Consider the following 27,087-nt stretch of genomic DNA (forward strand, 5'->3'; position numbering starts at 1 on the left):
CTCCTCTTACTTTACTGCCCCCTTGGGTAAACAGTTTAAAAGTGCTGTAGATTTTGTCCCCCCCCCCACCCAGCCCAGCCCAGCCCAGCCCACCCGCCTCCACCCATTTGTTTAAGAAAAAAAAAAATCCCCAATGCCTTTTCAGAGGTCTCTTCACCAGTGAGAACAACAAATGTGTCAATAGTTACTTTAACTTTACAATATTGTTTATACAAGAATTAAAGCCAATCCTATTCTTACAGTATGTACAAGCCCACCCGCACCCCTCCTCCCCCCGGTCCATAACAACCCTATACTCCATAGGTCCAGTTGTCCTCTGAAATGATATTGTATTAGTTCCTCAGTTTAACTCAATGTGCCTTCAGATGTGACTTCTCCACGTCCACAGTTGTATTTTTTTTTCTTTGCCAACAGCATGTACAGTAGTGCTTTCATTTGTAAACTTAAAAGCCACAGAGGTTTCATTCACTCTTCATCCGTACAAACCTGAAACAGAGCAGAGACCACAGCTGTAATGTAACAAAGTCAAAAAGTGGTTTGTGATTATCTGTTTTGCTGTGGTGCTAAAATCCCTAAAAGAAAACAAGACAGTGACAGTATGCCATAGCAACGTCTCACCTTGACAAACGGGTGGTCTAGCAGCATGCTAGCTGTCCAGCGGCATTTGGGTTCGCTCTCCAGACAGTGACCGAGGAAGTCCTTCCCTTCTGTGCTCAGTTTCTCTGGGATTGGGGGTTTATGACCCATGCCTACTTTGTACATGATCTGGAAGTTGTGCTCGTACTCATGCCAAGGCCTCTGCAGGTTGAGATAAAAATAAGGACATTTCTGTTGGTGCAGTGAAATTTATCACTTTCACAGAATGATTTAAAACAAGACAAAGACAAAACTGAAAATAAAAATAACTTCAATACTCTTGATTGATAGTTTTGCTAAAAGGCGACCAGTGCACATCTGCTAATGAAACAGACTAAAAATTAAGAGAAACATAATTGTATGTGGGAGCTACAGCTGAGCAAGAATGCTTCTTGTTTTCAATAATAATAAAAACTATTTTAACAGATCAGTAGTAAAAATTAGAACAATTCAGACTAACTCCCAAGACAACACTAAATATGACAGTGGCAAAACACGTCATGTGCTGTGGTGAAATGGAAGGACTGTTCTGTGACTCATTACCTTTCCTGTCACCATCTCGATGAGGACACAGCCCAAACTCCAGATGTCGGCCGCTCGTCCATGACCTTCGCCCTTTGCTCTGGTTATGACTTCAGGTGCCATGTATGCTGTATTTAAAAAAAAAAAAAAAAAAGACAGGAGGAAAATAGAACTCGATTATTTTCTAGAAAATAACAGGTAAACACTAGACATTACTAAGTAGTGACAATAAAAACAGCATAGCATTTATGTGGCCTTAAAAAAAATATGTACAGATATTTGTGATAAGTGGAAAATATGTCTGATTTTAAAAAAAACAAAATTTTGTGTTCTGTAGGAACATAATATGAAGACAGACAGTGTATGCAACGTTTGTGTGACATATTTCTGTACAAATTATGTCGGTGGATATTTATCGGTGAAAGAGAGGAGAAAAAAAAAAAAGTCACAGTGACACCTTGTGGTGTTAAAGCAATCCCAACACAGGAAATAATTAGGATTTAATTTTATACCTGCTGTTCCGAGCGTGCTGTTCACTTCCCCAGGCATGGTGTGAGTGTTGTTCCTCAACTTGACCGAACAGCCAAAGTCACCCAGTTTAATGAGACCCGATGATGTCAGGAAGATATTGGCTCCTAAAATAAAAAGAGACAGTATCAACTACTGGAAAAAAATGGCTGTTTACACTTGGCGATAAGAAAAAAAAAAAGAAAAAAAAAAAAAGGACATTGACACTGACCCTTTATGTCACGGTGGACAATGCCATGTTCATGGAGGACGTTGATGGCTGTAGTGATCTGTTTACTGTACAGTCTGATGACGTGTTCCTGCAGCCCCAGTCTGGACACCTCCTCCAGGGTACCCTCGTCACAGTACTCCATGAAAATGTACATCTCCTCCTACAGGTGAGTGCATGAAAATTTATATCACACTGCTTCACTATCCACCATGTGATGCCTGAACTGACAAAAACATACGACTCTTACCCGATGAAGCTCCACTCCAAAGTATCGCACGAGGTTTGGATGTTTAATGCCTTCAAATATTTTTAGCTCATCTGCAGTCTCTTTGATTGTTTTGTGATCATTTGGCTGGAATCGGATCTGTTTGAAAACGACAAAAAAAAAAAAATATATATATATATATATATATATTGCACCTCTACCTGCACCATTAAATTTGTGTGTGCTTTTGGAAATCTTTTGCTGCTGCTGAAGTACACACCTCTTTCATGGCCATTAGCTCTCCAGTGTCAACATTGATGCAGGTGTACACCTTCCCATACTGGCCCTCACCTGTTATATACACAACCATAGAATCACTGGCTGTATGTGTTTTACATAACCCCTATTAAGACAAGGCAGTCACGTTGTAGCCATACCTATCTTGTTGCCCCTTTGCCACTTGAAGGTCACCTTCCTGAGCCCAACATGCATGACGTTGTCATAGGACTTGGGTGTGTGACACACTTGGCCGATGATGTTGCGCTGCTTCATCATCGCATAGTGTTTCTCCTCAAACTTACGAATGGAACGGCGCACGGCCTCCATGGGGCCTTGCCGTGCTGCTGTGTCTGAGACAAGAGGAAGAAAATAATTAGTGAGTAAATCAAACCACATTCCTTTCTGCATGCTTGTCTAACATGCCACAGTATTCAACAATCTCACCCTTGGACTGGCTGATAAAGGTGCGGAGCTCCCAGCTTCTGCGTGCAGCACTATTAGGATCCCCCTTGGGATAAGAGGGTTCTGGAGGGAGAAATCACAATAGGATTTCAGGCAAACGAACATTTACAAATGTGCCTCAACAACACTGATAATTAAATGCACTCACCTTCTCTGTCCTCTGTGGGGCTGGAGTGGCGGCTCAGAGATTTGAAATGCAACTCGGCTGCAACCGACGACAGACGGTCATTCTCATGGAAACTGGATCCCCTACAGGGACATGGAAGAAACTGATGCAAGACTGTGGCCCAGACACTAACTACTGATTCTTAGTTAACCCAAAGATCAACAGAGTGCAATCTCTTCTGCTAAGACTGCAATTTAATTAGGTTTTAATGCTCTTAATAAAATCTCATGCACAAAGTGGTCCATTTATGTTGAAATAAACCATCGAGGGCACTTTTTTTTTCTAAAATGAGATCCAATTAACATGCATAAGAACAGAGATCTTCTTCCCTGTGAGTTGACACCAGGAAAATGTTGCCCAATTTGTCCCTTAAATTAAAAATAATACAAATACTATAAACTAATAAATTGAGTACTCTATGCTGAAAAGTATCAGTATTTCAAGATAATATCAAAAAAGATAAAACCATACCATTAGACCCTTTAAGAGAAACAAGAATTTAGCTTATTCCCAGTATGCCTTTTGAAACCCATTAACAATTCAGAGTGCATCAGTCATTCACACTTCAAGGTTAGATCTCTTGAGTGCATGTTCTGATTTCAAAAGCACACACAACTCTAATGGTGGTGAATCATCAGCATCAAAGCAAGACTGATGTTAATAGCACTAACAAGCAGAAAACCATATCCCACACTTTCGATGAGGTAGTGTGTTTTTCTTGCCTTTCATTTTCACACCATGCACAACAATCAGTCTCTTCCCTTGACCAGTGACAGGACTTGTTTAAGGCCATTTTTATGATATGGGGACATTTTGTGGCACTTGGAATAGCTACACGTTAGAATTCAAGATATTGTGTGTTGATTAATAATTAATTATTACAGCGTTAAGTGCAATCAGCATCAATGTTAGGCATGTTATTTAGCTGGATCTTTTAGAATTTCATATTAGCTGTGGCAAGTCTAGAGTGTTTAACAGAATCATATTTGAATAGTCATGCTGTACATGTGATATTGATGAATTAAACATGTAATTTCAAATACTTGAAGGATCTAAGCTATTGCTCACTGCCAAGAATTATTTAATGGATCTTCAATACAGAACAAAATGCTCTGTGTCCTGCAAATAACATATTTCAAATGAAGCACTTCCTCTTTCCACATCTAGAAGCTTTGAAAATACTGTTGTTTGGGGACATGTTTTGTCAGTGGTTTCTTTCAGGTGACTTGGGGGCAAGGCTACCTGACGTCATTGGGGGTGCTGCCGGGTGCTTTGGTGTGGCTGTGTTCCCCTGAGCCCTGAGGGACTGGGCGAGGGCCGTTGGGGAACAGCTGGTTCCGGAGATCGCAGGGGAGACTTCGAGAGCTGTGTGGTGAAAAAACAAACTGAGGAGCTCTGACCTGGGAGGTAGAGGTGGCTTGCATGGGATGTCTGTAGATTTGTTTATGTGAATGACTGGCTGATTGACACACACACACACACACACACACACACACACACACACACACGTATGCACGTCACTTACTCAGACACTACGCAGACTTCAAAATGACAACATCCACTTACACATAGAAAGAAGCTCACATCACACCGAAGCTCAACAAATACAGAATGAAAACATTAAAGGCATATAAGCAAAGGTTATAAAGCACAATGAGCCAAGCAGGAGAGAGTGTTTTCACAGTAAGCGCACAGATTATTAGTGTTACAACCTGAACTGTAATCTCCTACCTGAAACCTTCAGCGTTAGGGATGAACAGATTGGGGTTTGGTGGGTCACTATGGCAGCGAGGGAACTTTACAGGACGCGGACTGTTCCTGGGAGCTAAAAGCGAAAAACAACCAGAGCCTGAGTTAGACAAGAAACCTTGAACAGACTACTGGCTGACGGTAATATACAGTAAAATACTTTTTTTTTTTAAAACAAAATTACAAAATGCTTCACTGAAAGAAGGAACATAAAGGAGGAAGGTAAAAGATGATCATTTATAAAAGAAGGACAAATTAATTTATAAAACACAAGGGCAAAAGTTCTGAAAATAAATAAGGAAAAGCCAGAGAGTTATTTTTTTTGATTTGAGACTTTGTGGGAGGACTATTCAAAAGTCAAGGAGCAACTGCTGCAATAGTACTGTTTCTTATCAAAGCAAATGCAGGTAAAAGTCAATTTTTTTTCTTTGCATGGCATAAAATATTCAGTTCTCAAAACCTGAATGAAACATCATCACAGAAATAACATTCATTCTAGTCTACAGTTGCTCATGCTTTGACAACCACCTACATCCAGTGATCGGGCTGTTACATAACCACATGCAACCAACTGTATTATATTGGTTTAACCATCAAAGTCAGATGCCCTGCAACATTTACTTCTGTGCACTACTGCCATACAACCACTCTGTTGCCTCCACATTTTAGTTTACACCAAGCCTGCATCATTTTGTAGCATTTTTCTAGGCACAGTAGCTTTGAATTGCATTAAATGGCAGGATCCAAGGGGTGTCTAACAGAATGTAAAGACTGAAATACAACCTGAAGTGACTATAACTTTGTACCTTCATGGATCAACTTACCCAGGTATAGGCCGGTGACTGGGCTATGAGGCTTTCCAATAACATGCCCAATGCATTCATTCATCAAAGCTTGTAAATTCTGCAGAAAGAAAGAAATAGTAAATACAACATATTCAAAGCATGCCTGCTGTAAAGGTTGTAAAACCACAAAGAGAAGAAAACAGGCCATTTTACCAGGAAGTCATCCTCTGGTAATGCTGATATAAAGGCAGGTTCAATAGCCTGAAGAAAATCAAAACCCTGAGTCGCCCACCTGTGGGTGAAACACAGAAGTCAGTCTGTGTGTCCAAAAACGATCTGCTACTGTTTCATGTCATTCTGTCCCACTCTACAATTTGTTTGCAGAATAAAATGTGCATGTTTATTTAAGGCAAAAAAAAAAAAGATACTTGCAGGAAGAAAATGGAAGAGAAAACTCATTTATAACAGAGATATCAATCAAGGTGTTAAAGGTCCTTACAGTCCAGGTGCATCAGCTCAGGAAGAAGCCCAAGAATTGATATTATATTTACTGTGAAGGACATAATTCTTCCTAGCTCCTTGCATGCAGCTACAGTTTTAAATAATACAGATATGACACCTGATTCATGTTCTGTTAGGTGTGCCTAGTTTTCTTGTGTTGGGCTCAGGAAGGTGACCTTCAATGTCATGCTAATGTTGCAATTGTATTCTATGAAATAACCACAAGGCTTCACGCTACTATCGGAGTACGATGTTGCCATGGTAGCTTGTGATGGCTCAAAATAAGAGCTCTTGACACAGTGAACTAATAAAAAAAAAAAAAAAAAGATTTTTGTAATTAAAGCTCCTACACAGAAAATAAACAACAGTTTTACAGTTAATATAGTTCTAAAAATAGTAAAAAGCAGAAAATTGAATGATTTATTACAGTACGTTGTGTGCAAGAAATTAAAATGTTTCTATTAAGCCTGCAAGCAGTTTAAATCATTAGAGAACAATCAATGTTTTTTTTAACTTATCATGGCTTAACTTTTTTTAAATCCAAGATTACCATTAATAGGATAACTTATTTTTAATGGAGTTTACGCCCAACAAGAGGCCGTGTCTTTAACTCTATTAACTCTTTACAATGATGCTAAAAGAAGCATCCCTGAGAAATATAACACAAGCCTTTGAGTGCTGCCACAGGAGCCACTTGTGCTCAGCCAATGAAAAGCCTTACCTGGGCTTGGTACCCCTTCCACTCTCACATTTGGTCAGGACATAGGTCATCCACTTGCGGGCAAAACCTATATAGCGTTCCCCAATCCTCTGCCTGAACTCCCCCGACATCAGGCGCACCACCTCTTTGTGGTACTGCAAAACAATAAAACACAAAAATAGCACACAGGAGTGCAGTAAACTATATTTATTGTCTTAATTTCCCCTTATCTGATAACTTTCTCAATCTCAACAATTCTCAAGTTAGCCCTTATGTATGTTTTGTGTACCTTTGCAAAGTATAACCCACAACTACAGAGAAAGAGTCACCTAAATTAAACTAAATTAAATTAAAGTCATACAGCTACACATGTAATCCTTTTGTAACAAGCTGCGACCAGGAAAAAGGGATTCAATTTGTTGCAGTGTATTAAAGTGTGTGTGTGCTATAACCCTGGACACTCACCTCAAAGGCAAAGTTGTAGCCCTGTGTCATTGCCTCTCTGTAGTACTGATGCAGAGTGGCAGACTCAGACTCCTCCACCTCTGCCTCAGACACTGTGGTGAACATATACTCCACTCGGTCAATGGCAGTGCTTATCTTAATGCACAGCTGTAGTGCCTCGTCCTAGGAAAGGGAAATGTGGGGAGAAGCAAAAAAGAAAAAATGGTTTTGTTTCATTAGTGATCACTCAATGCATTCAAAAGGGAGAAATGACATGTGCTACTATGGTTCTGACTGTAAAAGATATGAAAGTGTAGTGATTTTTTTTCAGAATCACTTTTAAAATCCAGTCCAGTAGAGCCCGGGGGTATTTTTTCAAATTAATAAAGTGGAAGTTCAAGAGAAACTGATAGCAGCTGCAGTGTAAAACAGATCTGAAAGTAGGACACCAACATGCACCTGTCCACACAACACAAAATAAACCACTGTTTGAACATAGCGTATAGTTACATAAGTACCTTTAGCTCCTCCAGAGCACAGGCAATGAGAGGCTGACTGGATGTTTGCTCCCGGCTAAGAGTGAGCACATCCTCCATGGACTGCTGAAAGGCCTTTCGCTGGGCCACCAGGTGAGCTGACTGCATCACTATCAAAAGCATGTTCTCCACCTGAAAGCACATTTAGCAGCAGTTAGAAACTTAGAAATCTCTGTATAAATCTGTACATGTACTTACACATATACGTACATACATAGGTATGCCACATACCTTCATGGCCCTTAAAGTATCAACAGTTTCCATCTGGGGGACCAGTTTGAGCAGCTCCCCGTCCCACTGAGCCCAGTCAGAATCAGTAGTGAAGTCTCCAGCTCCATGTTTACTCATAAGCAGGTAGGCCTCATCCTCAGCAAGTTCATCAGGTTCTTTAGAGCAGTCTTTGCCTGCAGCAGCATTGAGAAGCTGCAGGATGAGAGGCCGCTGATCCATCAAACCACAGGGGACAAAAACTTGTAGCTCCTCCAAGCCTGGAATCTGAACCTATATATAATGACAGAGGGTTAAACGGTACATAAATGCCCTCAAAACAAAAAGGCAAAATAAGGAATCTGCAAACTTAGCAGAAAAGAAAACACACCTTGACATAGTTTCTCTTCTTCAGTGACTCCAGGAGACAGGTCACCCCATTAGTGATACTGAAATCTGCAGCAACTTCTAAGTCCTGCAGAGAGCGACGCAAACAAAGTGTGTTTCAGAACACAAAGTCCCAGTTCTTTAGTGAGCAGAGACAACGGGGTCACTGATAAACTGCAATGTCAGTCCTGTTGTGACTTTCTGTTTCAAGGGAGTTGAAAATTCTCCACTGCTGTGTCTCACCTTACGAAGCATTTTGGCAAAGCCCAGAGCCTTGGATGCTCGCTCCCTGGCCTCGTGGAACAGCTCTTTAAGCGACCGACTAGTTTCAATAACCGACCGTCTGGAAGAATCAAAAGGCTCCAACGTTAAAATACCTCACCTTGGACAAAAGATTCTGAATATCAGTTTTAAAAACAGCATTCGAAACCATGTTATTCTCCTTACCTGATTTCATCCAAGGCTGTGATGTCATCTGCACTTTCCCAGAATTCATTGCCACTTTTTTGCAGGCCAGAATCAAGGAACTCTCCAGTGGATTTGAGCAGCATCCCAGCAATGTCACTGCAGACAGCAGAACAGACAGTGATTGATGAACTATTAACTTTCAAAACAAAGGTTTGCTGTCAGTATAGTTTGGAAAAGCTCATTTGAACACTGCCATAAGGTAGATGGACTGCAGGTCCACTGACCAGAATAGCTTCCCAGACTGGGCCTCCCCTCCGCGGATGTAAGGAGTAATAACCTTGGTGAAGTGCCACTCCTCCTCTAGCAAGTTCTTTAAACTGTGAGAAGCCTGAGGCAGCTGCTGTAGCATCTGAATCCAACTGTGCATATAGTCAAAGTAAACCTGCAAGAACAGGGACAAATCTCAAATAACCACATGATCTTATGCAAAAAAAAAAAAAAAAATCCATTTTAATCATTCATACACTGACTAACCTACAACGAACATGCACTCAAGGTAAAGCACAACTCAACCATATGCAGATTTGTTAGGAAGTCTTACCACCAGCATCTTGTGAAGGTCCTCTTCAAACTCATCAATATTGGCATTTGTTTGCAAGCCCTGAGCATCAGTCACTATACCACGCAGCATGAACTGGTAATACTGCTTCATGAGAAGACCACCCTTAAGAACCTCCTTACACTCACGCACCAACTGCACAGCACAAGCAAAAACACAATTAGCACTTATTCTGTGTATGATATGCCTGCCATGTATGCTGTCTTAAACAACAGTACTAAATAATAAAAATCAAAGAGGAATAAAAAAGTACTTCTGCCTGCCAACTTTGTGTCCACATGCAAACTACAGGTATAGTCTACATGTGTATATGAGAAAAATAAGTATGCAACAGGACTAAGACATATGTTACATTTTAAAAGAATTAGATCATTTAGCATGTTCAGCAGAGAAGTCGCTTTGAAGCACTAAAATCTAAAAGCACTAAAGGCTAACACTGAATACACTGAATGTTACAGCAGCTGCTTGCCTGTTTGATGCTGAGTATTGAAGGCTCTCCAGCAGGCCTCTGTTCAAGTCGCAATTTAAGGCATTCATGAATGACATTGAGAAGGACTCTGCACAGCACAAGGAATGCTGGGCGGAAGGATGGGAGGTCCATGTCCAGCAAATCCTCCCAGGAAACCTGGTCTGCTTCGAGCTCTGGATGAACCGAACCACTGCAGGACAGGTGTCGTGACAGCTCTGGCAGGTAATCACTGTATAGCATTGGGTCTGGGAAGTCTGCAAACTGCAGGTAGAAAACAGGTCCAGATAAGTTCATTTACCATCATGGTCACCATGGTCAACCAGTGCTACAATGTGCTGTTATATTAAAGCCCCTGTCACCAATATTGTATAGCTACTACTGGTTTCTCCGCTTCATTTATCATCAACATTTGCCATTTTGCCATTCTGCAGGAGGAGGGCAGTGTCTGAAGCTCCCTAAAATGTTGGAATTATATTCAACACCAAGAAACTCAATAACAAAACGTTCCTACTAACTTCTTCAGTGTTATTTGTTGTGTAATGCCTTCCTGTAAGCTCCTATGTGTGAAAACTCCAAATGCTTTTTTCTTTAATCACCTAATTAAATTACTAATATATGCAAGGCAAACATCACATTTAGTTGTTGGGCTGCTTTTGACTTCAATTTATTTTCACAGTGCAGCCATAACTGCTATCAAGCTGCTTTGCTATGCAGCTGCAACTATAATACAGTTGCAGTGGTAACATGGTTCAATAAACAGTGAAGAATGTTACCACTGCAACAGTATTATAACACTTGCTTAAAGACAGATTTGGATCTTACATAAATTAACACAAATGTAGACTCACATAACATTGCATTTCACTACACAACTTATTAGTGCATGTGATAAATTCTTGAGTTCTTGTTGGACGCATCAGTGACTACTGTATTTAAATTTGATATTTGTTTTAATTTTGATTTTACCCATCTTCTACACTTTGTCCATTTCCTGATAAATACAGAACACTGCTGCACCGCGGGGTGCTTCAGGTTGTGTCACTGCTTTAAAGAACCTGAAGGAGGAAGCAGCTTGCCAAAACAACATGTAGTTGATGAGACTGGATCTTGTTTTATTGCCTACAAGTTGTCTGGAAAGAAACCCTGTTGTGGTCATCAATAACAGAGAGAAAATTTATACTGCATGCCAAAATGTAAAATGTGGGTTTAATATAGGGTATCAACCTACAAGCATTTCCATTATTGATTTATCTGTCGAATGTTATTAAGCTCATTAAATGTCAGAACACTGTGCAAAGGCTGTCACAATGACCTCTTTAAATGGTTTGCTTATTAAATGCATGCTGATTAAATGATAAGTCCATCAATTATTGCAGCAATATTCAATAGGCGGCATCTGAATGCATGCCTCAACTTTGAGCAATATATTTTTAATTAATTTAATTTCCAAGAGATGTTTACTGACATCTAATATTACAGTTTCCCTCACCAATCAAGATTATTCATCTGTTAGTAATACACATATATTACACAGCCAAAGTAACATATAATTTAGAGGGATGAAAGACTTGAAGCACTGCAGCAAGAAACTCAATTATAAATTGTTTGCATGTCTGTCTCAGCACTTCTGTCTCAAGTATGTTAAATACCTGTAGATACTGTAGATTTAGTAATACTTACACTGTTAAGCTGATTTTAGTTTTGTTAAATGCAAGATTAATTAGGACAAATTATAGTCAAAGTATAATCTCACCTCCAGTGCAGGAGTGTGGCAGAGTAGTGCTGCTCTGGACCTCTGAAGAGAACGGTCCATCAGTTTGTGCAGTCGGAGGATGAGTTTACGCAGTCCCATCTGTTTCAGCGCTTTATCCACAAATGGTCTGTAGATGGCTGTGGGGCAAAAAATTCCCCCTCCTGCCGTCCCTTCTGCACTTCCTGCTGTAGCAGTAGGTAGAAACTCGTCTTCTGACAACAATCGGGAAAATTTAGGAATCAGAGAGGGAGACAACTCTCCCTCTGCTACATGTTCCAATCCCCCCTCCTCATCATCGTCGTCCCTGTCCTCCCCTTCGCTTTCAGCTGTAAAAGTGGCTGTTGAGTCATTCTCCTCGTCCTCCTCATTCTCTTCTTCTTCGTTGCCACGCGAGCAGCGAGGTGAAGGGATCTCAAAGACAGGCCACCCGATACGGGATAGATCGTGGAAACCCAGGACAGTGGCCATAACGCGCAGCTTCTGGTTAAGGTCCTGGGTAATATTGAGCCACAGACAGAGTGCCTGCACCCTGCCCTGGAAGTCTCGTGCTGCATACTTTTCATAGTCCTTCTGCAGGGCCTGCAAAGAAGGGTACAAAGCTTCCACAGATTCCAGCATCTCCATAACCCGCTTGACCTGCTCAAATGCCAGACGTTGACGCTGGAGATGTTCTCTGTAATCAGAGCCCGAGGCCAAAGGCTCTGCTGCATTCATTGCAGTTGACGGGCAGGCGCTAAAGCCCCAGGGATCTACTCCACAGTGATTGGTGTCTGCTACAGCAGGTTCCCTCTCCTTTCCACAGACTAGATCTTGGAGGCTCCGATAGTCCTGCTGGATTGTTTGAGACCCTGAACACTGGGACCCTCTTAGGTTGTCATAATTGACCTTAAAGTGCAGTACCTCATTGATGATGTCAGGGATGGCCTGGCGGGCAGTGAAAAGAAAAAGGTCTTGATCGCTGGTGGAGCGGCGGGCATGCCAAGCCTGCAGCTCCAGCCAAATAACCTCATTGTTGTGACCCATGTAGGCCATGTTCTCCAGGCCTCTCTGCTCCTTCTCCTTCCTCTTGGAGGACATAGACGTGAGCTTGAGCAGCAGCCGCAGAGTTTCAAAGAATTTGAGGCGGTCAGCAGGACAGTCCGTCCTGGAGGTCTGGCGGTGGGTCCGGGAAATGTGGGGCATTGACACAGGAAGTTTGCAGCTGCTGCAGCCCAAGCTCAAATAATGCTTCCTGGGATCCATGTTGATGGCACTGAAAGGGCTCGACTTTGAGAGCGGATCTAACATAAAGGAGCCTTCAAAAGTATTCTTGTGATCTCTCTCTGTGGAACGCAGTGTGGCCCTCAGCTTCTTGTCCTGCTTGTAGCTGTGCTCCTCAGGGGTATCCCCTTGCCTGGGACTCTCTCTCAGGACAGATGAGCTAAGTTCTGCTGAAATTAGTACAGAAATCCATATTCTCAATCAGTACAATTCTTTTAAACCTACATATGAAAAAGTCAAGATATCAAATGATTATTTCAGTGCTGTATGAATTTATCAACTTACCCTTGTGGGGAGATCGACCAGACCTCGCCTGGATGTTTCGCTGATGTTTGCCAGACATGCGTTTCATCTGACGCGGGGTATAAGGAGGTGATGTGCTATAAAGAGCTTCCTCTTCCTCACTGGGAGAGTCCCAGGATTCATCAACCTCAGCGTTCTGCTGGGATGCATCTTCCACTGGCTTGGCCTGCCTGTCAGCATATAATTACAATCATTTAGGCAAAAACAGACAGGACAAACTGTCTTACAATAAGCAATGTTACCTGAAAGTGATGTGAAATGCAAGCCAGTGTTGTGACATTAAAAAACTAGTTCAGTCATGTCAACAGAAAATCCAAGAAATATGCATACAAGGTCAAATAGTGTTGAGTTGTTTGTACCCCGTGTGCGCCAAATCTTCTCTAATGCCACAGCAAACAGTTTGCTAAACTGCAACTAGACAGAATGTCTACTGCTACCTTCAGCAGACTGATGAATTGTCTGTCCTTTGGAGCCTGTCTGGCTGCCTCCCAAATGTACAGCAGCAATGCTCTGTGCATGACCACAGTCATCCAGACGCAGAATAATAAGCGGCGGTTTTTCTACTGGCACCCTCTGTTGGTCTAGGTAAACATAATGGCTCAGCCAGAGAGGAAGGAATAGTAACCCTCATTAACTCTGTCTGCTAAGTCATCAAGCATACTGCACAAGTCAAGATTTCATGGAGCACCGAGACTCACTCACCCAAAGTGGGTAGAAGTTGTTTGATCAGAGCAAATCTCAAGTAATAATAAAGATGTGAAAATCATGATTTCCTAACCACTGAGAGCAAATTTCAGATAATGAAAGCCCACAGTAGGATATGCTGCATCAAGTTCTGCAGAAATGAAACACTGTAATCACTTGAATCACTTCCTTCTGGGAAAAAAGGAAAAGAGAACAAAAGAAAGAGTGTAAGCGGCACGCCTTTCAAGATTACAATGTCACGGTTGTGTTCCCTAGTGCCTTTTTGAGAGTTTTCTAATAGGATTTGAGAGGAAGGTTGAAAGGTCTGACCCTGTCAACAAAACAAAAGGAGAGCGAAGAGGAGGGGCATGAAAAAGGGCGTTCCATATGCTGATCACCATGTGTCCCTTCATCGATCATCTGACTGAAAGGCATTCCCCAACACGTGCCTGTTAGTGTCGGTGCAGATGGAGTTAAAGGCACAAGGCTGTATTGCTTTCGCATTGTATGTGTGTGTGTGTGTGTGTAAAAAGGGAAGGGGGGTAATCTGGAAATCACTTGCCTAAGCTTTTCATGGAGCTACCCATGGAACCCAGACATCTACTTCCCATCTGCCCCACTGCAGACACTGCCTTTATACATACAAACACAAGTGCAGACACACAGACACACGCGCGCACGCGCACACACGCACACACGCACACAGTCCCCTGGGAACAACATGCAATTCAGACACCTGCTGCAAATCCAGTGACTTTAAATGCAATAAAATGCAATTAAGACTGTGAACATACTTCAGGAAAAATGTCAACAGCTCAATCTCCAGCCATCTTTGCTCTTGAAATTACATCTTAAACCATGACGTCACACACTAACTTACATTAGAGAACACTGGGGCCTCTATGAGTGCATTGTTTGGGAAATTGTTAAGGGGCTGGTTCTGCAGGAACACAGCACAACAATGATCTTTTCAGTATGTGTGTTGTGTACAACAATAAGAGATTCAGCACAACAGACAAATTGCTGCACAAATGCAATGCAAAGATCAACACTGATATCAGGAAATTGCTTAAATACTTTAGCTTACATAGAGAAGTACATGCCATCAACCACGCACCCATCATAAGTATAATCAGATTGTTAGTACATTTGTAAAAATTCCAAAACGTGCACAGAAGTGTCGTGTCTGAGGACTGAAATAGTACATGCATGGAAGAGGGAATGAGACCAAGTTTTAAAAAGACATTTCCTTACGCAGAATAGCATGACTAAATCACACAGGAATGAAAGCGGAACCAGTGACGCCATCACTGCCGGCTGTTTGTTTCGTTGCCATGAGACACTTCAAGCACAGGCTGTGCTACTGCAGTAAAGGCTGTGCAAACCAGTCATCTCCTTTTTTCCTAAACCTACTTGCAGCCCGCCCAGAGAAAGTTACTGGCCTTCATGCCCTGCAGTTAACCACAGTCGCACTATGGTCTTCAAGCTCTCCCTGCCTGGCTGCCACTAGTGAATTATCACTGCAGATGGTGTCTGGCTGCTCTCAATGGCTCATCTGATGGCTCATTGGTGCTCTAATAAAGGCCAGTGGAATGCTGGAGCCCCTCGGCAGAAACACTGATGGCATAATAAAGAGCACAAAAATCTGCACTCTTTTCTGCATGGCGACTGAAGCAGTGACACTAAGGGTTGCCAGAGTCGAGGGGGGGGGGGGGTTGACCTTTCACACCAACCATCCACACCATTATACCAGAAAGGGGCACTCTATTGTATAGTTGTGACACGTGGCCTGTGAGGCCCATAGCTGAATAGCACACAGCTGTTTGGTGAGCACACTTGCTCACAATATCCAAACTAAAAGGGGTTTTTTAGAAAGAAAAACGAGGAGGCCGGAGTTTTCTAAGAGCACACTTCGCACTAATTAGGTCACGCTGGTAAAACCGATGCACAGTAGGTTAAATCCAGATTATGATCATACAAACACAAACACACTGCAAAACGAAAAATCTGTATATGTTTGTGCACAATTTTTATGGGTGTGTAGTTCCTGCAAACAACATCATGCATGTCTGACTTGCTCTAAATCCCTGACACACAGAGCTGTTGAACAGAATTTGTGCAGTAGGCTGAGAGATTTCAGAAACTATGAACACAATATACTTGACCCCACCCTGCTCTGGAACAGTGTAACATTGCCAGGAGTGGACCTCCCAACCTCTCTCACATGCAACACAGTGCAAAGTTTACTGTGCATGCATAAGAAAGAGGTGTGCTCCTGCAAGCAATGACACTAAATACATACAACCACACTGAAGTCAGAAAATCAATGTATTTCTCAAACACGCTGACCACCTGGCATTTCTCATTACTTTAAACCAAGGACCATCCTCTGTCTATAAGACAGCCTTTTATGTACCAGGAGAAGCTCATGTCATTACTCACATCAAAAAATGCAACCTGAAAGTATCTAAATGCAGACACTGCTTGCAGACTGTGGGCTGCAGCCTGAGGTACAGGGTGTAATGATACGTCTTTTTGCCTTATGCCACTTGCATCACAAATACAGTGCAGGGAGCTGTCTGCTCCACCTTTGAAATACAATCTGAAACCATAGAGTCATAAGCAACCCTGCTGTCGGTCTCACCTTGCATTTCAGTTCCTTCTGCATTTGTACGCAGTATAAATGTCAAATCGAGTAGAATAACATATTAGTCTGCAGCACTTTATTTTTCCTTTCCTTCTCTATTATTGTTACATGTGATCCTATACATGCAGGGTATTAACATTAATTTTCACAGTTGTCGTATTTACAAAGATCCTATTGTTAAAAAGGAAATGGCAGACGAGAGTGACAGAATGTGAGAGCAGCGTTAATTTCTCCAAAGCAGGTGTGGGCAGAGACAGGATGCAGTTCGGAAATGCTACAGGATGGGCCATCTGCATTCAACAGCCTGTGCTCCTGGCAAATGCAGGCATTCATGACTTCTACCCCATGAGCGTCTCCAGGGCTTCGGGGCAGCTATACCCCACGCACAGTAGCCCACACCACATCCTGAAATCTCTGGCATGCTTTTGAGCCACAAAATGACTGAGAAGGAGAGATTAGTGACAAAGGACCTCTGTACTTCCAACGATAGTGACAGCCTTCAATTGGCAAGCAAGCACATAATTCCTCCTCCTGAGGATAATCGTCAGTTTAGGCCAACCTCACATTTCTTTAAGCAACTATGCCAGACAGCAGTACAACAACATTAACAGGGACATTGTTGCACAATCGTGTTTGTGTGTCCACTTTGGACTGAGTGGACACAAGGGTGCAAGGGAACAACAACTGACTGGTACTGGATGATTACTGAAGAAAAAGCTAAACTGCTTGCTCAAAGCCAGGATTACTGATTACTGACTGAATAACTGCATGTGAGGAGAAAGTGAGAACAGGGGGAAAGACATAACAGCAGATTCCTGAGGGCCTGTCGCCCGGGGGGGGGGGGGACAACATTGCTGCCTCTCGGTTAGGAGATGCGCACAAATGCATTCGCAAGAAGGGAAGTGATAGAGGAGGAAAATAACTCACATAACTTCAATGTGTGTAGCCGTAGAGAGTCAGCGAGCACACACCGTGATTCAGCAGCGGACTGGGAGACAACAACAACACCAGCGCCAAGTCTAGCTGGAGGATTAACAATAACACGCTAACAGATATATATATAAAAAAAAAAAAAAAAAAAAAAAAAAAAGCCTGCAAGTTTGTGCGTCGGTGTTACGGTGAAATGCGTGACAAGCTCAAACGATTAACGACACACGTTCAGGTCCACCTTACGAGCCCACGCTGCAGAACTTACCTAACTTCAGTCTGTTTGTGTTGCTGAACAATAAAGTGAAAGCGACAGCTAACAGCAGCTGGTAGCTAGCCTGCTGCACTGTGGTGCCTGCTCGTTACCTTATCATTTAGCGGGCATGCTGCCTGTGTCTCTGCCCGCCGAGGGCACGGCCGGGACTATGTGCGGCGACGTACGTGTGAAAATCTTGCTCCAAAAAGTTTGCGACTCCAGCGTTGCAAATACAGCGACTGCACGCGTACCACTATTTGACAGGAAGTCGATTTCTGAGGGATGCACAAGCGCTCCCGTAGAGCCGAGTGCAGTGTCACGCTCGGCTCCTTATTTGGCAAGTGCGAGGTCCTGATGGTGTAGTGTCTGCTCAACAGATTCATACCTGCTGGGCTTGTTCCGATCCGGAGGCTCCATGGCAAAGCGGCGGCGTCTCGTTCCTAGTGATGCATGGACTAAACCATGTCTACGCGATATCAGACTCACTTTGCACCGATCGATCTTTGCAAAAGAGGCGGATCGTGGTCTTTTTACAACACTTTATATCCGCCGGCACAGTTGACTCTCGCTGGTGCGTATGCCGTCGCCATCTTTCCAACGTTCATTGAGGAGGAGTGCCACAGTTTTGCATTACTACGGGAAGCCGGATGGGTCATGCACGGTCATAACTGTGCAGGGGATCGGAGCTTCTTTTTATCCTCCGAGTACAGTCACAGTCACGTCAGTCATCATATGGTCACCACTTGACTGAGATGATGGTTTATCATAAGTTAAATCAGTTGATGTGGTGCAGCGTGAAACCTACGCGGCTCATTCTGAATGATTATTCAGAAAAGTAGTGAACACAGGGACTAGTTATAGTTTGCCCTCCTGTGTATGGTCCAAAAACTGATTTAGACACGTATGGCTCTGAGATCAGGTATGAAATAGGCTCAATTTCCAACTTTACATATGTAGGTTGAGGTGCCTATACATAACGAGGGTTCCTGGGGCCCCTGGTGGTCTTGGTCTAATAATTGTGATTTAAGAACAAGCCGTGTATTATTGTGACAGAGTCAGGAAATGTCAGAGGAAAATCACTGTCCTGGAGGCTGCAGAGATTGATCATAAGAGCAGAGCAATGACCTCACTCTTCTTTTTTAATGAAAAAAAAAAAAACATAACGATATATAAAGTATAGGATCATCTATTAATTAACTTCCTGGACCATTTTTGTTTACAAAGGAAACAAAAAAGAATCCCTACATAGGCTACTTATCAAAAAAGGAGGCCAAAATCAAGACTAACACACATTATAAGACTAACACATCAACCTCATATATCTGACAAATAATTTCCACACAATTTGCGTAGTGACTACCTATGCCTTTAATTATTTAATTATATAAGTGTTGTTCATCTGTAGCCTGATGGACCAGTTCTCTTTTGAGTCACGAAAAAAAACCCTGTGTCCCCTCATTTCTCATTTCTCTACTTTCAACCTGTTTTATATTTGACTAAATCAGGTGGCAGGCGGGGAAGCGGTAAAAACAGCTTTCTGACTGTTTTCTATAGGTCCGAATTGAAACTGAAAGACGTCTACCTGGGAGGAGAGAGATGTCTTACGTCACATGTCCTATGTCGCCACCGCATCACATGCTGCGTTCACTTGTCATTTGAAGCTCGGAAATACTATAACTAAAAATATATTAGTGTTTACCTAGGTGTTTTAGAAATAAAATCTAACTGGTCACTGTAGCTTACATTAAAAGAGGCTCTGTCGTTTTTAACAAATCGAGACATAAGTCTTTTGGTAGCCCGAGACAGCGGCGGATGTAAAGCAACCGATCTACACACTGCTCTTCAGTCCTGACATTTCCAGGCGCACCTGAAAGCGTCGAGTCCCACAGCAGGTTTGGCAGAGGGGGAAGAGAAGCCTCGTTTCAGCGTTGTCTCATCAACATCATAGTCTTTCGCCTCTATTACGGCAGTATACCCTCACCAGGCTGTTAAATCAATTACGTTTTTTCCCCTTTTATTTATCTAAACCCGTGACGTGACGCCGAGGTGATATACCTCCTGAAAATGCTTCAGTCTCTAGCCAGCAATTCTTGCGTGCGTTTGATACAGAGTCACAGATCGACGTGGTACTTTGTATCTCTAGTCTTAGGGTATATCCTTTATCTCATATTCGGAGCTGTTGTGTTTTCCTCGGTCGAGCTGCCTTATGAGGACCTACTGCGCCAGGAGCTCAGGGCCATTAAGAAACAGTTCCTCCAGGAAAACGATTGTCTATCCGAGGAGCGTCTGGAGCAGTTTCTAAAGAAAGCACTGGACGCCAGTAATTATGGTGTTTCCATCCTCAACAACGCCTCAGCTAACTGGAATTGGGACTTCACTTCTGCGCTGTTTTTTGCGAGCACAGTGTTGTCCACCACAGGTGAGTCTCGGGTCACCGATGTGTCGGTGATGCTGCAGCCGATCAGGTGCAGCACATACAGTACAGGCCTCCTATATGATCTGGCCAGATTTGCAGGATAACTGAGCCAACACCAAGGCCGCACAGATCTATGGCCCGCTTAATATAACTAGCAGAAACAAACTGTGTCATGCATAACGTGAAAATGAAATGAAATTAACCATAATTTACCAAAACATATTTCATATAGCTTTTTTAAAAAATCACTTTAACATTTATTTGAGCCTGCAATACTTTTTAACCCAACATTTCAGCCATTCTACAGCCAAAAGCTAGTTTCATCAACAAATTATAGCAGGTATGTTTACATGCATTTATCCTTTGTCTAGTTAAAGTTATTATTTTTTTAGTTAGTAGTTAATAGTTGCTTAAAGAAAAGTTTTTCTGTATGTTTGTAGCAGCAACTTTCAGAAATGTAACAGCGCTGCAGAAGAGGAGTCCTCATGCAGAGTACACAGTATGTTGTTGTATTTTAGGCAGAAGAAAAAAGCCAATATACAGTGTGATTGATAGAAGCACTTAAACTTCACAGTTTCTATGTCAACATCATTAATCCTCCCCCTCCTGCTCCTGGAGCGATCACATGTCCTATTTGAGCAAATGCTCTAAAAAGATTGTTCTATATATTTTCCTTTTAGGTGTTTTGCACAATACTGTAACTAAAGTAGTCTTCTGTTATCTAGCATTGCACAAAAGAACAGGGCTTATAGATGCTTGTTATATCTGAACACAGGGCATCGGTTATCTGTCAGATTTCATCATACACCGCTGTGCAGATACTGTATACAGCAGTGCTTGCCTGGCTGCAGAAAACTTTTTGTTTCGTGTGTATGTCTCAGCAAGATTGTGTTTATGGATAAACAGAGAGTTGATAGATTAGACACAGCTCGGAGACTTTGCAGTAGTTTTTTGTGTGTTTTAGTTAAGTTGGCTGGAATGAGAGCAGCATGTATGAGCTCTACTAATGTATCGCTGCTTCCTTATTTACATGGTTATGTTAGGGAGGCACTAGATTTTTTAACACTCTCGTTGGGTTCAGTTAACAAGAACCGAAAGACCACACAGATTTACAGGTTCCACAAATATCATACAGTGTGGTATACAGCGTTGTTGTACTGTCTCTGAATTAAATAGGCTATCATTGTAAGCAACTTTAAAACACAATAAATCCCTTGAGTTCAAAAATTAATTAAAACTGTAAACATTACAATGGAAATACAAAGTGAACAAATGGGTTGAAAATGAATGGGAATGTGTTATGTGCTAGTAATTGCACAGAATAGCACATAAAAGTCCCTCTTTGTTTACAGAGTGTGATGCTCTGTGTTATCATTAAATAAAGTACAGGTGGGGTTCCAGCTGCAGTAGTATTATATTACAGTCATGTTTGTTTTTGTACAGGATATGGTCACACAGCACCTCTCTCAGATGGTGGGAAAGCCTTCTGCATTATCTACTCGGTGATTGGCATCCCTTTCACCCTCCTCTTCCTCACTGCTGTGGTGCAAAGGATCATGGTGTTTAGCACACGGAGGCCAATCATGTACATCCACACACGTTGGGGCCTGTCCAAGCCACTGGTGGCCATCGTTCATGCCACTGTGCTGGCCACGGTGGCCGTCTCTTGCTTCTTCCTCATCCCTGCTGCCATCTTCTCAGCGCTGGAGGAGAACTGGAATTTCCTGGAGTCCTTCTACTTCTGCTTCATTTCCCTCAGCACCATCGGTCTGGGAGACTATGTACCTGGAGAGGCCGCTAATCAGAGGTTCAGGGAGCTCTACAAAGTGGGCATCACTGGTGAGTCTGGTGATTCTATGTATTTGGAGCTGTTTTCATGGCATGTTGTTGGTAGCATATTTAAAATCTCAAATTAAGTCCTCCTTTAAGGGCAGCATGGTGGCTTGGTGGTTAGCATTGTTGTTTCACAGCAAGAAGGGTCCTGGTTCAAAACCCAGCAGAGGCCTCTCTGTGTGGAGTTTGCATGTTCTCCCTGTGCTTGTGTGGGTTTTCTCCAAGGTGCTGCAAAGTACTAGAAGAAACTATGTTCAGGTCAAACCAGAGAGAACTGCTGCTGGTTTAAAGGCAAAGGGGAGTGCTGCAAATACTGATCAGATTTACGTTTTGTTCCTTTCACAGCATTTGGTATGAAGTTAATTTTTAAATGAAAACAGAATTTATGTAATTTAAATAAAAAGCATCCCCTGTAACTGCCATTCTGACTTTGGCTTCACACCTGCTTGGCTGCTCACTAATAACCATATCAGCTTCAACCACATACAGCACAACTGCTGAAGTTGTCTCAGTATTATTTGGCAGATGGAAAAAAAAAAAAAATCATTGCGCTATCACAGGACGCACACAGTGATACTGGTGAAAACAATGACACAACCTTTCTTTCCTTAGAGACTCACATTAGCGCCACACAGAAGAGCTTTCTCTTCTCCTCTGCCAGCCAAAGCACATGTGCTACCAAATATATTTTAAGGCGCACTGACTTAATTTTGGTTGCATGTGCGACTCAAATGGTCGCAATTTCGAGCCCTGTAACTGGTTCCCTTGTTAGATGTCGATGAACAATACTCACTTCCTTATTCAGATGTAAAACAATACAGCTTCTACATAATCTGTATCAGCACAGTGAGGGTCTGACTTTGTTCAAGATAAATGGCCCCAATGTATCAAAATTATGTTGTAATGATTTACGTTGGTGAGATTATCACAAAAAGCAGGTTTTATGATGGTGAACTTTGACTTAAAGTGTCACACAATCAGCTGGGTCCACTTCTTGACCTGTTTAGCAAAAAATATGTAAAAAACATATCCAACCATGTGCTTTATGGAGATGACAGATCGGATTAAAGTATAGTTGGTTACCCCTAAGAATAATTTTATTGCTTCATCGATCAATGGATAAGATTTAACTTAGGCCTGATCTACAGATGTTACTCTGTTTTAGTCTAGCTTGAAATATATATGTTATTATTGGCTTTAACTCTGTTGGACTTCTAGTAAAGTGACAAACTAGTTATTGCAGTTTCATAATATAATCCACACAAAACAACCTGGGGTATAGACAAAAGGAGACATGATTTATAGTTTTACTGCCTGGAAATGTACAGTAAGAATCGTCATTATTGATTTTTAAAATGAGCCACTATTGCAAAATAGAAATGAACACCTACAGAATTCAATAAGCTATTTACCTCAGCAGTTTATGACAAAGCAACATTTTGAGATTTTCCTGCATGATTAAAGCCATATTAAGCAGCAAGATCAAACTAAACAAACAGGATTAAAATTTAGCTGTGCCATAAAGGCAGCACTGGGTGACTTGTGCAGCATTTTGTCAAGCCTAACAGGGCCTTAAAAAACCCACCACAAATCAGCCGCAGTTTGAACACATGAAGCCTTGACAAGCTGTGGGTGTGCATGAATGTGAAACATTACTCCAGTGAACTGTCACCTGCGTGTATGATGTGGGTCTGAATTATGCGGCAGCAAGAGAGACGTCATTCAGTGGGCACAATGTGTCTGTCAGTCTGTAGGAGGAGAAAAGGCTGTAACAGAATGTGTTTGTTTCTACAAATGACACTAGATACATTTGTACAACCTCCTCTGTGAAAAATTACACATCCATATTGGAAACGACATTACCCTTATCTGTAGTAGCATTTGGAGCTTTGTAACAGATTAGCAAAACGCAGTTTGTCAGTTTCTGTAATTTACTGACGTGTTCATGATAAGCACATACTATTTCTGGGATTTGCAACTTGGGTGTAGCACCAAACTCTGCACATACAAATATAGTACATGTCACTTAACTCTGATATCATACATTTTCTTTGTAGGATTTCTTTTTTACTTATGTGGGCCTTCGTGTAAACTGAATATTGATACTTTTTCATATTGTCTGATAAGAAAAAGGAAAACTTGAATTTTGTCAGGTAAATACTAAGTAGTTTTATAAATCATAATGGTGCTCATGTAATTGCATTATGGTTGATATATTTCTGGGCATTTTTAGGACTGTCTGTCTGAAACTGTTTGTGTTTCTCTTCCTGTTTCACCATTCGACAAAGCTCATGTTCCGGTCTTGTTAATTTGGTTATCCAGCCACTGCCCTCTACCTTTAGTGCATTTAAACAACAGGTTTTACATTACTTGTGTTTTTCCAACAGAATGATTTAAGTTTTACCATATTAATACAGCAATAAAGTCTCATCAGAAGCTGCCATAGATTTAAAAAAAAAATCACTGTATCAGGTAAAATTCTACAATACTATAAAATATTAAAATGTACAAATTGGAGGAAGTTCTATAAACACCAGAATCTTTAAGTGATTTTTTTTTTATCAGTGTTATAAAAAATGCATGAGGATGGCTTGTTTCCAATATAATGATATTCAGTAATGCTACTCACTGCAGCTAATTCTTCATACTTTACATTCCCTTTTGTTTCATTAGTCTACCTGATCCTGGGTCTGATAGTCATGCTGGTGGTGCTGGAGACCTTCTGTGAGCTACAACAACTGAAACAGCTAAGAAAGATGTTCTACCTGAAGAAGGAGAAGCCGCAGGACCGCCTCGCCATTTTGGAACATGACCACCTGTCCTTCACTACCGTGTCCAGAAGAGCCCCCTCACAGAATGAAGACAAAATGCAGCCGTATGTCACAGCTTTGGCTTCTCCCAGTGATGATCCCCTGATCCAGTAAACATTCACAGAGCAAACATCCAGCGAAGGGTGAAAATGTGAAAATAGGGGGTAGTGTGTGCAAGACTATATATAGATAGAAAGAGTAGTAGATGTAGAAAGAGCAGATGATAGCTCTAGGCATTCTGCAAAACTCAACCTTGCAAATAAAGTCAAAGTAAATCAAAAACTAGATGAGGTTATTCTGATCAAGCAAACAGTCTTCTTTAGCAAACCACAACACTGACAGTATATTGCTGTGCAGCAGAGATAACACATATGTACATTAATATTAGGAAAAAGTGAAAAAGCCAAAGACGGAAATAAATGAAAACCCTTCTGCTGCTGTATTTATGGCTCACAGGAGCTAAGCTGTATTATTTAGTGCATATTTAGAAACATTTTAGAAAGCAATTGGTCTCGTAAAACTCGATAAAATATAGAACTCTAGTCTGTCACAAAATAGTACATGAATCTGTATGTGTCATATAAATAGAGATGCTTGACAGGTTTGTGGAATATACATAATCAGGTAAATGTTTTAGGACGTACAGTATTGTGCTAGAATCAATGCTCATGTTGAAGATGAGCCAAAGCATAAAAACACCTCAAAGTCATTAACAGTCATTTGGTTTTTAAATTAATAATTTGGATTTAAGGTTCAGGGGTTGTGTGGTATCAGTCCTTCCTGAACAAAACATCTGAAAGAATAGACAGGGGGATGATAAGTTTGAATATGCACAAGTTATAACAGTTTACTATAAATATGTAGTTTTAGTAGCATTTTAGCTCATCTTTATAGAGGTGTTAACTATTCTGGTTGCATTCCACATTGTCACAGTTCCTTGTAAGGGAAGATATTTGTCTACAGGTATGTATGTTTTGCAGTGCAGCTGCCGTGCTTTGTTGTCCATGTGTGATGCTAAGCTCTATAATTTAGCGATTTTACGACTGGCTTAATGTATGCTGGGCTGTGTGAAAAGGGAAGTAAGGTTTAAAAAAAAAAAAAAAAAGGGAGGCCCCATAGGGCTGGCTGGCTTGTTGCATTTTAGTGTCAATAAAGAGAGCTCCTATACTGGAGCCAGGAAGTAGTAAAAACTGTTTAAGATTTCTTGGAGAGGGAAAGGACGTTTCCTTATATTTAGGCCTTAAATACAGGAGGTATTTTTAGTTGTGGGTGATCTGAAAAAGCTTGAAAATTGCTCTAAACAACAAAACATTAAGATGCAACAAAAAGTATAATTTGTATTTACTGTATTTACGTCATTTAAAATGTGGAAATGTATATTTTTAGATAGTACACAAGGAAGGTTTACAAAATTTTGTGAGTAATTTGTTAAGGGAATTATGTACTAGTAATGGTACATGAGGGAAACTAGAAATTTAAATAGCACGAGTGCAGCTAAAGCATCCCAGTTCTGATTATCTACCACACTGGTTTTTAATCTGCTCATCAGTCAAGGATAACTTTCCACAATTGGAATTTAAACTGGATGACACTGACATTGTTTTAAAAATATATTTTTTACTTGAGGTATTTTGTCAAAACAGTAATTTCATGCCATAATCCATCCACTAATACTCATCACTGTACCTCTAACATACAGTGACTTACTCGTAATGTACTTTTTAGTAAATCCAATAGAAACACATGCATTTGTCATCAATTACAACAATGTCTCAGTCTGTGTTTGAGGCTGAGGTTCTGAGCTCATCTTTCTGTGCTACATCTCCACATTAAGGCACAGCTGCAGCCCTTAAAACGTCTTGAATGTCAGTTTTTTTTTTATTCTCTTTGCTACAGGGAGATTTAAGGCCTGACCAGAGGTCAGCATTACTACTTGCTGCTCTGTTAGTTTAGCAGTGATAAGTTTATATGAAAGTGTGTACAGATGAGCTGCAGTGTCATGACTACTGGTAATATTAGCTTTGACGGTGTCAGCATCTGGGTTACTGATCTTTAATACTGTACTTAATAGATTAGTGGGCTTCATATGAACTGTGAAGCATTGATACTCATACTGTCTGCTGAGAAAAAGAAGAACTTAAATATTACCTAATTGGATTTTCTCTTTTACTGTAACATGTTTCACTGTTTTGTAGATACATTAATTGATATCAAGGTTTTGACCCTCCAGCGTTGCTGTTTTCAGCTGTGTTTGTCAATTTGCACATGCAGTTCGTCCCAAGGGTTAGAGAGCTGTCAGGTAAAGTAGTTCCAGTTCTGTTCAGGGAGAAGCATTGTGTTCTGGATTACAAACGGAAGCACACTGATATTATTTATTAATGCTG

The 27,087-nt window shown here is 41.3% G+C and overlaps 2 protein-coding genes across 5 annotated transcripts; one reads left to right on the top strand and one right to left on the bottom strand.

Moving 5' to 3' along the window:
* Window positions 1-403: 403 nt before the first annotated feature.
* map3k4 (mitogen-activated protein kinase kinase kinase 4) lies at window positions 404-18,282 on the bottom strand. 4 transcript variants are annotated; one of them, XM_026309592.2, is made up of 27 exons: window positions 18,030-18,282; window positions 13,113-13,300; window positions 11,568-12,994; window positions 9,815-10,075; window positions 9,328-9,480; window positions 9,011-9,168; window positions 8,766-8,882; window positions 8,562-8,661; window positions 8,323-8,406; window positions 7,956-8,225; window positions 7,707-7,856; window positions 7,210-7,371; window positions 6,766-6,899; window positions 5,757-5,835; window positions 5,583-5,661; window positions 4,741-4,834; window positions 4,252-4,374; window positions 2,992-3,092; window positions 2,826-2,906; window positions 2,540-2,731; window positions 2,383-2,453; window positions 2,145-2,261; window positions 1,898-2,057; window positions 1,671-1,793; window positions 1,180-1,286; window positions 619-798; window positions 404-486 (listed from the first exon to the last, which is right to left on the bottom strand). In XM_026309592.2, exons 1-27 carry the CDS (start codon window positions 18,059-18,061, stop codon window positions 466-468), a joined length of 4,764 nt encoding a protein of 1,587 aa, XP_026165377.1. In that variant the 5' UTR covers window positions 18,062-18,282; the 3' UTR covers window positions 404-465. The 4 variants fall into 4 exon arrangements, with proteins under 4 accessions (XP_026165377.1, XP_026165375.1, XP_026165378.1 ...); XM_026309590.2 differs by having other exon boundaries at window positions 11,568-12,997; window positions 18,030-18,281; XM_026309593.2 differs by lacking the exon at window positions 18,030-18,282 and adding an exon at window positions 17,755-17,945 and having other exon boundaries at window positions 11,568-12,997.
* Window positions 18,283-19,442: 1,160 nt separating this feature from the next.
* Window positions 19,443-26,171, top strand: kcnk1b (potassium channel, subfamily K, member 1b). The gene is made up of 3 exons (XM_026309920.1): window positions 19,443-20,063; window positions 21,504-21,899; window positions 24,567-26,171. Exons 1-3 carry the CDS (start codon window positions 19,709-19,711, stop codon window positions 24,815-24,817), a joined length of 1,002 nt encoding a protein of 333 aa, XP_026165705.1. The 5' UTR covers window positions 19,443-19,708; the 3' UTR covers window positions 24,818-26,171.
* The last annotated feature ends 916 nt before the right edge of the window (window positions 26,172-27,087 follow it).

The sequence above is a fragment of the Mastacembelus armatus genome, chromosome 15 (genome assembly GCF_900324485.2).
Source record: "Mastacembelus armatus chromosome 15, fMasArm1.2, whole genome shotgun sequence".
NCBI classification, from domain to species: domain Eukaryota; kingdom Metazoa; phylum Chordata; class Actinopteri; order Synbranchiformes; family Mastacembelidae; genus Mastacembelus; species Mastacembelus armatus.

Bases quoted from the DNA above. Each gene is read 5' to 3' on its own strand.
- map3k4 (XM_026309590.2), bottom strand. From the start codon at position 18,061: ATGGAGCCTCCGGATCGGAACAAGCCCAGCAG. The intron at 12,998-13,112 runs GTAAGTTGATAA...TACTAATTTCAG, and splicing joins TGGTCGATCTCCCCACAAGG to CAGAACTTAGCTCATCTGTC. The intron at 9,481-9,814 runs GCAAGCAGCTGC...TGTGCTGTGCAG, and splicing joins CAATACTCAGCATCAAACAG to TTGGTGCGTGAGTGTAAGGA.
- kcnk1b (XM_026309920.1), top strand. From the start codon at position 19,709: ATGCTTCAGTCTCTAGCCAGCAATTCTTGCGTGCGTTTGATACAGAGT. The intron at 20,064-21,503 runs GTGAGTCTCGGG...GTTTTTGTACAG, and splicing joins CACAGTGTTGTCCACCACAG to GATATGGTCACACAGCACCT. The intron at 21,900-24,566 runs GTGAGTCTGGTG...TTGTTTCATTAG, and splicing joins CTACAAAGTGGGCATCACTG to TCTACCTGATCCTGGGTCTG.